This window comes from Schistocerca americana, chromosome 8 (genome assembly GCF_021461395.2).
Source record: "Schistocerca americana isolate TAMUIC-IGC-003095 chromosome 8, iqSchAmer2.1, whole genome shotgun sequence".
In the NCBI taxonomy this organism is placed as follows: Eukaryota; Metazoa; Arthropoda; class Insecta; order Orthoptera; family Acrididae; genus Schistocerca; species Schistocerca americana.
Genome location: NC_060126.1, coordinates 467374458 through 467386721, shown reverse-complemented (window position 1 = coordinate 467386721; position 12264 = coordinate 467374458). Strand labels below are relative to the sequence as shown.

At 36.3% G+C, this 12264-nt stretch overlaps 1 protein-coding gene across 1 annotated transcript in view; it reads right to left on the bottom strand.

Annotated features, from left to right (window-relative positions):
• Nucleotides 1-12264, bottom strand: part of LOC124625796 (merlin) — a 171733-nt gene that overhangs the window by 116900 nt on the left and 42569 nt on the right. The window contains exons 4-5 of the mRNA XM_047149248.1: nucleotides 11838-12065; nucleotides 949-1158 (exon numbers count right to left, since the gene is read on the bottom strand). Of these exons, the coding sequence (XP_047005204.1) occupies nucleotides 949-1158; nucleotides 11838-12065 (438 nt within the window). The remainder of the gene's footprint in view (nucleotides 1-948; nucleotides 1159-11837; nucleotides 12066-12264) is intronic.

The following is a 12264-nucleotide window of genomic DNA, read 5'->3' as shown; positions in this document are numbered from 1 at the left end:
ACAACAACAACGATGGCCCTAAAACATTTGCCTGGGGCACACCTGAAGTTAGATTTACTTTTTTCGATGATTCTCCACCAAAGGTAACATAGTACAGCCTTCTTACTAAGAAATCCTAAATGCAGTTCCAAATTTCACTTGATACCCTGTGTGATTGGACTTTTGATAATAAGCATAGGAGTGGTACAGACTCCAATGCCTTTTGGTAGTCAAAAAATGCTTTGTGTACCAACTGCCTTAAGAAGCTGGATGCACAGAATCATTCCAGCAACAAAGATTATACAGTGGACTAATAAGAAAAGAAAACAGGGGGCTCTGCAGAATCTGCAAGGAAAGAAATATGTGGAAAATACTAAATAGAAGAAGGTTAAGGATGATAGGACATGTGTTAAAACAACAAGAAATAATTGCAATAGTACCAGAGGGAGCCATAGAAGACAAAAATTTTACTGTAAGACAGAGACAGGAATACATACAACAAATAATTGAGGACAATGAATGTAAGTGCTACTTTAAGATGAAGAGTGTTACGTAGTACAGAAATCTGAGGCAGGCTGCAATTAGAAGGTTGGTGAAAGAAAAGGTAAAACTATTCAGTAGTGAAAATGGCAGACAACTCCTTTTCCTCAATGTCCAGCAACAGCTTTAAATGAATTCTGGGTGGAACAAATAAACAGATATGAACAGTGGAATACTAATATTTCAAAATATCCCTGCACTACCATTATCTGTATGGAAGCACATTTTAGCAGTGTACCACTGCATAGAGAGTTAAAAAGATGCTTGTAATTCTCTGTACTATCAGTCTTCCATAAAAATGGAGCACAGTAGTTCAGTCTATTGATTACTCTAGTTTAATATTTTCCAGTCAGATGATTTTTTTAATCACTAATTTCTCACATTCTTAAATTTGAGTTCTATATTTACAATTGGTGGATGTGAACTTACCAATTTGTTCATTCGTACTTTCTGTGAGAAAAACACAAAGTTCGGTGAGGATTTTTCTACTGGTTTTATAATAAACTTCTTATCATCAAAGCTTATGTGCCTAATCTCAGACCACGTAAAAGTTGTTTTTGGTGTAAGCTTGTTCTCTTTTTCATATATGTTTAACCCTAATGCTGTCACTCCTAACCAAAGTTCTGTATCCTTTTTGTTCTGAAAAAATAAAAGTAAAATGCATTAGTAAACTTAATTTTAAATAAAAACACATGTTTCAATAATTATTTTCAAAATAACTGCTCAATATTTTCTGTATTTAAAAGTAAAGTCAGAGCTAAAAAACAGTTAAAGCACGGGAAACTACTAAAAATTAGCAGCTTATTTTTGGATTTTTAATTTAAAAAAGACACTGCCAACCTACATCCATTTCAACTTGCTTACTGTATTCATCTCTTGGTCTCATTCTGCAATTCCCTCCCCCCAACACACACTTCCTACCATTAGCAAACTAACCATTCCTCAATGCATCAGGATGTGTCCAATCAACTAATCCCATCTCTTATTCAAGTTGTAACATAAATTTCTTTTTTACCCAGTCTGATTCAGTACCACCTCCTCTGTTATTCTATGTACCCGTCTAATCCTCAGCATTCTTCTACAGCATTACATTTCAAAAGCTTCTGTTCTTTTCCACTTCAAACTGCTTATCATCCATGTTTCACACCCATATAAGGCTACACTCCAGGTAAATACCTTCACAAAAAACTTCCCACCACTTACATTTATATTAGATGTTAACAAATTCCTCTTTTACAGGAATGCTTTTCTTGCTGCTGTAAGTCTACATTTTATAACCTCTCTGCTTCTGCCACCATCAGTTATTTTACTATTCAAATCACAAAACTCATCTACACTTTTAGGTCCCATTACCTAATTTAATTCCCTCAGCATCGTCTTTTTTATTTGACTACATTCCATTACCCTTGTTTTACTCTACTGATGCTCATCTTACAATCTCTTATCATGATGCTGTCCACTTCGTTCCATTGCTCTCCCAAGGCCTTTGCTGCCTCTTACAGAATCACTATGTCATCAGCAAACATCAAAGTTTTTATTTCTTCTTCCTGAACCTCTTACCACAATGCTATCCATTTCATTCCCTGCTCTTCTAAGGTTTTTGCTGTCTGTGGCAGAATTACTATACATTAGCAAACATCAAAGTTTTTATTTCTTCCTCCTAAACTTAAATTTCCTCTCCAAATTTTTGTTTGGTTTTCTTTAATGTTTGCTGAATGAACAAGTTGGATAAGACTGGGGGTGGATGACACCTCTGTGTCACTGCCTTCTCAACTACTGCTTCTCTTTCATGTCTCTTGACTCTCTTAAGTGCAGGCTGATTTCTGTACGAGCTGTATAAAATCTTTTGCTCCCTGTATTTTATCTCCTCTACTTTTGGAATTTCAAAAGAGTAAATACCAATCTACTTTGTCAAAAGCTTTCTCTAAGTCTAAAAATGCTATAAAAATAGTTTTTCTTTCTTTAAGTCGTAGAGTCTCTCTCTCTCTCTCTCTCTCTCTCTCTCTCTCTCTCTCTCTCTCTTTCTTTCCACCATCCCCAGAGCCCACCAACTCACACTTATTTATTGTTTTAATTCTAATCAACATATAAAATTATTATAAAATTACAACTAATAATTACAATCAAAAACATCATTGCACTTTATTGTAATTATACTGACATGCTCCTATTCAACACAAATACACCTCAAACTAGAAAAAGCTTTAAAGAGCAGCCATAGTGTACCATTTTCAGAACACCACAAACAAAATGTTAACAACTTTTAATTGTTAAATGTAACGAAAAAAATCTTCGATTTGTTTACACAAAATTAGGTAATTAAAGCTTGACTTCTTTTTGCTGCTTTAAAAAAATGTTTTTTCACTTAACTGCTTTCTATCTCTCTTCTACATATTTAATTTTCTTCACTTTTTGTACCCTGACTTTCATAGCAATTTGCAATATCATTTGAGCCACACTAATTCCCACCCTGTCCTTTTTATTCATTGCTTCTTTTAAGCACTTGTTTGCATCATCCACTTGTCTGTCAACAGTCAATCTTTCCTCCTTTTCTTCTTCTTTATTTTCTTCAACACCTGTACACCATGTTCAATATTTATTACTTCTTTTTCAAATTTACTCTTCATACTTGCCTGTAACAATTTGTCTTCTTCCTGTTCGTGTTTCTTCAGTTTTTACTCAGCCACTCTCTTCTCATCTTCACTGTAATGGCTGTATCTAATGAGCTGAACTGTGCAGGCCAACTCAAGATGTTCCTGAATGATAATTACAGCATCTCACATAGTCAAATGAGCACCCAATGATCTTTCACACATATTTATGGAGTCTTAACAGTAGGGTATTTCTTTTCTCAAAAGGTATTATTTCTTCTCAAAACACTGACTCCAGTAAAAAATGTCCACCAGCTTCCTGCCACTACCAGACTTTTCTTCTTCTGTCAACAATTTCCACTCATCAACTAGTGCATGTTTGCTGTGCTCAGCAGGAAGAACTGCATACAATTTCAAGATGTTTTCATATGTTCCATCTTTCACCCTCTTTATAGGATGCAAACATTGAAGACACCAAAACACCAGCTTATCCAAAAAATACTTTTCCAAAATATGTATCCAAGCGAACACACAGTGCTTTTTAGCTTGCACGGAAATATAGCATATTTCTTGTGCACTTAGCTTCTTGAGACATTCACTTCCTCAAGTACCAAGCACTATGTTTCTTTATGGCAAATAATACTTATCATAGAATGCTTCCAGACTCTGTGTGTGGAGCAGTGCAAACACAAAATTGGTTCATGAGTCTTCCGACAAGGTTTGCAAGTTCATTGTGGATTAGATGCATTAAAGGACCTCTTCTTTTGAAGGAAACCAGTGAATCTTTAACATGTATGAGCACTTGCACAAACAAATATAATTTCTGCTTTGGAAATTTATATTTTAATAGTTTAACACTATTTTTGTATTTCAAATAACTCATCAGCATGCTTTTGTCCTAGGGTATGAATAGAAGAAAGTATTTTTCAACAGCTGACCACTGTTCTAAAGGTCTCTCTCAAGCTGGTTCTAATGTCAGCCACCTAGAGGAAACATGCTTCGATAACCAACAACTCAGAAGTATCACAATGGATTGTATTTTTTCAAAATCTTCCCAACAAGATGTTTGGTTCCATCAATAAAATTAGAGAGAACAAGATTATGTCCAAAGCATTTTCACCAAAGTCTTGTCATCCTTTTTTGAATGCATTATGGAAATATGTATTTTCTTTTTATTTTTATCACCATGTCCATTACAAACTGTCATCAATAGCTCTGAATGAGAAAGTTAGGCATTATCCAAGGCTCCATTTATCTTGGTTTTACCAATGAAGAAAGTCTATAGATGTCATAATCATTTGTTTACAATCAGACAAGTATTTAACTATAGTTGAAATTCTCTCTTTGAAGCTGTATCCACAGTTTCATCAAAACATAAGGGAGAAACATGCTCCTCCAATATCATCCACTATCTGCTTTTTAAAATATGAAGCTAGAGCAGCATTACCTTTGTCCTCGAAAGGCTGAACTTTGAACTCAGAAGGGACTCTTACCGGAAACATTGCTTCAAAGGTTTCTTTGAAACCCCAGAAGCTGGGTGAAAAGCAAAGTTCCCTCCAATCATTTATAAACACCAGATTAATTATACTGTTGAACCAATTTATCTAGCAAAATAAAGCTGAATTGATGGTGTAGCTCTGGAAGATGAAATTACACCATCAATGCTAAATCCAGAATGGGCTGAAGAAAAACAAAGTTGTGAAGTATGTAGTTTCTCTAAGCATATGTGTAGAAGCACGCCCCCTTCTAGCACTAAAGCCCCAATAAACTGAAAATTCCAGACTTATCTTGAGATTTGTTAACTGTCTTAATGTTTTCAATTACTTCACACCACTTTAATAACACTCCCAATACAGAGATCAAAATTACACTCTTGTGCAAAAGGCCATTAACAAAGTTGTAATTCAGAGTCTTCTCAAGGGCATTTTCTAATTTACCAATCCACTTGCCACATAAAGCAATACTTTTTTTTTTCTTTTAACACACATCTAGTTCCTTGAGATCGAACTGAGGAGCAAATCTCCGAAGTCATGGAATGTGACAGTACATGAAATTACAACACATAAGTAATAACAGATAAAATAAAATGTTTATGAACCCAAGAAAGGTAAGCCATAAGTTTATGTAAGTGCAATCAACAATACAACACAGGAATCAGCTTCATTTTTCAAGGAACTCCTCGACAGAATAGGAGTGACCCATGAGGAAACTCTTCAGTTTTGATTTGAAAGTGCGTGTGTTATTGCTAAGATTTTTGCATTCTTGTGGTAGTGTACTGAAAATGGCTGCAGCAGTAACTGCACACCTTTCTGCACAGGAGTCAAGGGAGTACAATCCAAATGCAGATCTGATATTAACTAATTGAAATCTGCTAATTCTTGGGAATAAGCTGATACTGTTAACAAGAAAAGTAGAGAGAGAGAGAGAGAGAGAGAGAGAGAGAGAGAGAGAGAGAGAGAGAGACCAATGTCAGAATACCCAAACTAATGAACAGGGGCCAACAAAAGAGTCGCGAACTTACACCACTTATTGTCCAAACTGCGTCTTTCTGAGCCAAAAAAATCCTTTGAGAATTGGATGAGTTACCCCAAAATATAATACCACATGCCATAAGCAAATGAAAGTAAGCAAAGTAGACTACTTTTTCTGTCTAACTATCACTTACTTCAGATACCATTCAAATAGTAAAAATGGCAGCATCAAGTCTTTGAACAAGATCCTGAATGTGGACTTTCCATGACAGTTTATTACATTTGAACACCTAGAAATCTGAACTGTTCAGCTTCACTAATCATATGCCCATTCTGTGAGATTAAAATGTCGGGTTTTGTTGAATTGTGTGTTAGAAACAGAAAAAACTGAGTCTTACTGTGATTTAACATTAGTTTATTTTCTACAAGCCATGAACTTATGAAATACACTATTTGAAACAGTGCCAATGTCACACACAATATCCTTTACTATCAAGCTAGTGTCATCAGGAAACAGAAATATTGTAGAATCACATGTAATATTAGAGGGCTTGTCATTTATATAACTAAGGAACAGGAGTGGCTCCAACACTGATCCCTGAGGCAACTCCCATTGGAAAATGCCCCATTCAGACCACCACATCTTAGCCATTCTCGGTACTGTGGATAATGACTTTTCGTTGTCTGTTGTTAAAGCAACCAATTGTGAGCTACTCCCCTATTCCATAATGGTCCAACCACTGGAGCAATATTTTGTGATAAACACAATCAAACACCTCAGTTAAATCAAAACAGATGTCTAGCATTCAAAACCTTTAGTTTAATCCATCCAGTACTTCACAGAGAAAAGAGAATATAGAATTTTCAGTTGTTAAACCACTTCTAAAACTAAACTGTACATTTGATAGCAAAATATGTAAAATAAAATGATCAATTATCCTTGCATACACAACCTTTTCAATAACTTTAGCAAAGACTGAACACAAACCTTTTTTCATATCACATAAATCATTTTTAAAGAAGCTATGGAATAAAAATGACTTTACTGACCAAAAACTGAAAAATACAGATTAAAACTGACCAATCTGAAAAATACTTACTTTTAATGATTTTAATGAATGTTTTCCATCCCGGCATTCTTCTGTAAATAAATCATCACTATTTTGCACGTATGACTTATTAAACTATTGGAGCTGGAATTATAACATTCTGCTTGAAGTCCGAGGGTATTTTGACTGTCTCATATATCTTGCACAACATGTGGAATAGTTTTGTCATCACTGGTTCTGCCTAGGATGTCAATAGTTCTGAGGTAATGCTGTCTACTCCAGCAGCCTTGTTTCCATTTAGATATTTCAGTGCTCTGTCAAATTATTCTCGCAATGTCATATTTCCCCTCTCCTTTCCATCTCCTTTCTCTTCCATTTTGATAATATTGTTTTCAAGTTCATTTCTCTTGCAGAATACACCTATATATTTTGTCGCTCTTTCGCTTCTTAAGTTAGTACTGACTTGTCATCTGAATATTTTATATTGATACATAGTTTATATTCTTTTCCCAAAAGGTCTCTTTAATCTCCCTATAGGCAACATCTACCCTACCCTTTCCTTAGTTACAAAAGCTTCTATAGCCTTGCATTTGTTCTCTACGCACCCCTGCTTAGCTACTCAGCACTTCCTCATTTTGCAACATCATTTTTTATACATCAGTATTCCATTTCACATGCTTCATTTGCTGTATTTTTATATTTTCTTTCACTCACATACATTATCTGATCACAAGCATCCAGACACCCTTATATAATGTGGAAATGCAAGGGATGGGACCACTAGTATAAATGATAGAGGTAGGGAGTATTGTATAATCAATAGAGAAGCAGTAACAGAAGAATGAATTGGTCAGGAGAGCCGACTGACTTCCAACATGGACTAGTCATTGAATGTCACATGAGTAAATCCCTCCGGAACATTTCAACCCTTCTAAAGCTGCCCCAATCGACTGTTGGTGAAGTGACTTTGGGAATGAGGAGGAAGAACCACAGCTAAACCAAGACCAGACAGACCTCATGTACAGATAGATAGGGACTGTAGAGCACTGTGGAGGGTGTTATAAAAAAACTGCATGAAACCTGAAGAAGGAATCACTCATGAGTTCCACAGTGTTACCAGCAATCCAGCTAGCACAGTGACTGTGTGTAGGGAGTTAAAAATAATGTCGTGGAATGGTCAATCAACTCCACAAAAGCCACGCATTTCTGTTGTCAGTGCTAAGTGACAACTGAGGTGGTGATGACACTGGAGTGTGGATGATTGGAAATGAGTGATGAATCATGCTATACCCTATGGCAATCGAATGGAAGGGCCTGGGTTTGGCAAATGCTGGAGAATGTTACTTGTCATCATGTGTGGTGCCAACAGTGAAGTATGGAGGAGGTGGTGTTACAGTATAGGAGCAATTTTCATGATTAGGTGGTGGTACCCTTATTGCACTTAAGAAAACACTACATGTGGCACATTATGAGCGCATTTTACAGCATACCGTGTGGCGTACAGTAGAGGAACAGTTCCACAACAATGGTTGTTGTTGTTGTTGTTGTTGTTGTTGTTGTCTTCAGTCCTGAGACTAGTTTGATGCAGCTCTCCATGCTACTCTATCCTGTGCAAGCTTCTTCATCTCCCAGTACCTACTGCAGCCTACATCCTTCTGAGTATGTTTAGTGTATTCATCTCTTGGTCACCCTCTACGATTTTTACCCTCCACACTGCCCTCCAGTACTAAATTTGTAATTGATGCCTCAGAACATGTCCTACCAACCGATCCCTTCTTCTAGTCAAGTTGTGCCACAAACTCCTCTTCTCCCCAATTCTATTCAATACCTCCTCATTAGTTATGTGATCTACCCATCTAATCTTCGGCATTCTTCTGTAGCACCACATTTCGAAAGCTTCTATTCTCTTCTTGTCTAAACTATTTATCGTACATGTTTCACTTCCATACATGGCTACACTCCATACAAATACTTTCAGAAACGACTTCCTGACACTTAAATCAATTCTCGATGTTAACAAATTTCTCTTCTTCAGAAATGTTTTCCTTGCCATTGCCAGACTACATTTTATATCCTCTCTACTTCGACCATCATCACTTATTTTGATCCCCAAATAGCAAAACTCCTTTACTACTTTAAGTGTCTCATTTCCTAATCTAATTCCCTTAGCAGCACCCGACTTAATTTGACTGCATTCCATTATCCTCGTTTTGCTTTTATATCCTCCTTGCAAGACACTGTCCATTCCGTTCAACTGCTCTTCCAAGCCCTTTGCTGTCTCTGACAGAATTACAATGTCATCGGCGAACCTCAAAGTTTTTATTTCTTCTCCATGGATTTTAATTCCTACTCCAAATTTTTCTTTTGTTTCCTTTACTGCTTGCTCAATATACAGATTGAATAACATTGGGGAGAGGCTACAACCCTGTCTCACTCCCTTCCCAACCACTGCATCCCTTTCATGCCCCTCGACTCTTATAACTGCCCTCTGCTTTCTGTACAAATTGTAAATAGCGCTTCGCTCCCTGTATTTTACCCCTGCCGCCTTCAGAATTTGAAAGAGAGTATTCCAGTCAGCATTGTCAAAAGCTTTCTCTAAGTCTACAAATGCTAGAAACGTAGGTTTACCTTTCCTTCATCTTTCTTCTAAGATAAGTCGTAGGGTGTTGTTATCAGCACAAAAATGCACCCTTTCATAAAGTAGCATCTGTGAGGCAATGGTTTGTGAACAACAAAATTCCTAAAATGGACAGGTCTGCCCAGAGTCTCAACTGGAACACACCGGAACACCTCTGGGATAACTTAGAACACTGCCTTCACTCCAGACGCCAGCATCCCACATCACTACTTTCTCTGGCTTCAGCTCTTGAAAAAGAAAGGGCTCCCATTCCTCCACAGACATTCTGACATCTCACAGAAAGTTTAAGCTCTCATAAACATTAAGGGTGGACACATTCCATATTTATGTCCACTACATCTGGATACTTTTGATCAGATAGTGTACACTTCATGAAATGACCATTGTAGTAAAATCACAGAAATTTGACTTCATACTGACAGTAATTGACAGTCATTCTTCCCACAAACAAATTGCAAATGGAGAAGGAGTGAGGGGAGATGAAAGCAGTACTTGAAGCACCGTCCACTATGTACCACAAGCTGGCTTGTGCAGTATAAAGGTGGATGAATATTTTTTTTAATTTTTTTTATATATGTTTTTGGGTGATACTTTATTGTCATGCTCTGATGTTATAGTGGAATCATTGCACAAATCAATATGTTGGTTTTTTTGTGGAACAGGTTGCTTCTGGAAGGTTGGCAATTCATATCACCTCACCCTAATTTTTTAACAACGCAGGTTAAATTTAATCATCTGCTTAGTCAAAGAATAGCACAAACACTTTGCTCTTGCTGAAGGAATATTCTGATACCAGCATAAGGTGATTTGTAAACCTGTGCAGAATTCATAATTCAGACTTTCAGTCACAAATGTGGTCACTGTTTTGTGCACTTAGCTGTCTGTCGGGTTGCTTTGTCTACATGTGTGTACTTTTGCTAAAGAAAGGGCAAGAACTCATAAGCTAGTATAAAAACTACCTTCAGTTGCATGTTCTACGTGCTATAGAAGAACAGTTGCCGTTCCTTATTTTACGTATTATTTCATTCAGGAATTTCCACTGTTGCGAATTTTTGCACCGTACTCTTAATAAATGGTATTGGTTACTTCTTATTGTGTTGATACGTTTCCCTTCTAGAGCCACTGGTTATTGTGTTGACACATTTCCCTGTCAAGCACATATATATTATGTAAATTGGAGCTGGAGGGGGTACAAAGAAAATTAATTTAATGATATTAGCTGCATTGTAACTTTATATATAATTTGACAGTGTACAATATGCCACCCATTTTAAAGAAGTCTAGCAGTAAACATGTTTTTTGCTATCATGGATGTCTGGGGTAAATCAAATAGAAACATTCAGTTACAACATCGCAACAGGTATACACATATCAAATATTCAATTTGCTAAACCATACTTGATATTAATTACAAAGGCTTTCACAATGGATTTATTGCATGAAATGTTCTCAGTCCACTTGGCATTGCTGTAATATCTGGTTGTAGAAGGAACATTATCATCATTTTTATCTGCTGATTCTCATCATCTCTTTGATAGTTGCTTTCCTGTCAAAGACAGTGGAGGATATGGCTGAAATATTGGAACTTTATACCAACCTGATGCAACCCGTCTATTTACTATATTCTTGACATTCCCTACAAGCATTCTACAACATAAAAATAGACTGGTGATGTATCTCTAACCACAAGAAAGTATTTGTCACAAAAAGCTTAAATCAGAATGGCCTAACAGGGATAGGAACCCATTGAGTAACAGGCATGCTTGGTAAATTATACCATAAATTACGAAATGGATGCATCAAAAGTGTAGCATATAAATGTGGATATTATACTGCACGGCATGAGCTGTAAAACTCTAAAGCAGTATAAAAAAACAATCCAGCAAATGTATACTAAAGCTGGCTTTACAGCCAAAGACACAGCTGTATATAATTGTGATCACACGATATGGTCCTCCCAACAAGAATGGGAATTAAGTCAGCCAAAGATTCAGTTATATCACTCCTAAGAATTCATAAAGAGAAATCTAAAAAATCATGGGAGATTTGAATAAGATTCTTTGAATTACAAGTGTCTACTGTCTCACCTAGGCTCAATTTCTACAAGGTGTTCCATTTCTTAAATAATGGTTTACTTGCAAAGGTGAGTTAACTAATGTCTTGGTTGCCAATTCTGACACATACCAATAATAAAAAATAGAATACATCCACCCAGTTTGTCCATAAGAATTGTTATATAATATCAAATTGAGCAGATATCACACATTATCACAGTGCTGCACATGGCTGTTAAATAACGTTGAGTCTGGAAGAAAGTATCATAACTCCAAGTAGATGCACAATGAAAAAATAACACACAGCTAACAAGCAGTATCTCTGATCTAGCATAATGAATTTCTACTAGCAACTGAACACAACTGTAAAGAGGAGGCAAGAGAAAATTATTCAACTAATAAGGCACTCTTTTGCAGTACACACAGTGCGCTTGCAAAGGTTGTTGTCTAGATCAGTTATGATTAAAATTGTGATGCCAGAGATTTGATTGATATTACATACTGTACTGACTCACACAGATAGGAAAATAGTTAACTCCATACATCTCAAGATCCTGAGCAATCTTAAGATATTCCATCTCTGCTTCGTCTCTGGACATACCACGATGATCGGCGTACCAGATTTTTATTCTGTCTTCCCACATTTCTGGCGTCATCTGGTACTGATCAATTACTCTCTGAGGTAACAAATCTTCACTTGCCAGCATTCCTGGCTTATGAGTTGCTTCATCATAGTCACCATACTACAACAAATATGTAAAATTTTTGCATAAGATATAATACATTACAGATTATAACATTTTATTTATTTGGCTGTAACATTCTTCAATATATCAAGATTGGTTGAACATTCTTAAATATATCAAGACTATAAGTTTTTCAGCTTGATTTAAATATTTTCTTCAGCCAAATGGATACGGTATCTCACAACTGCATCAATTT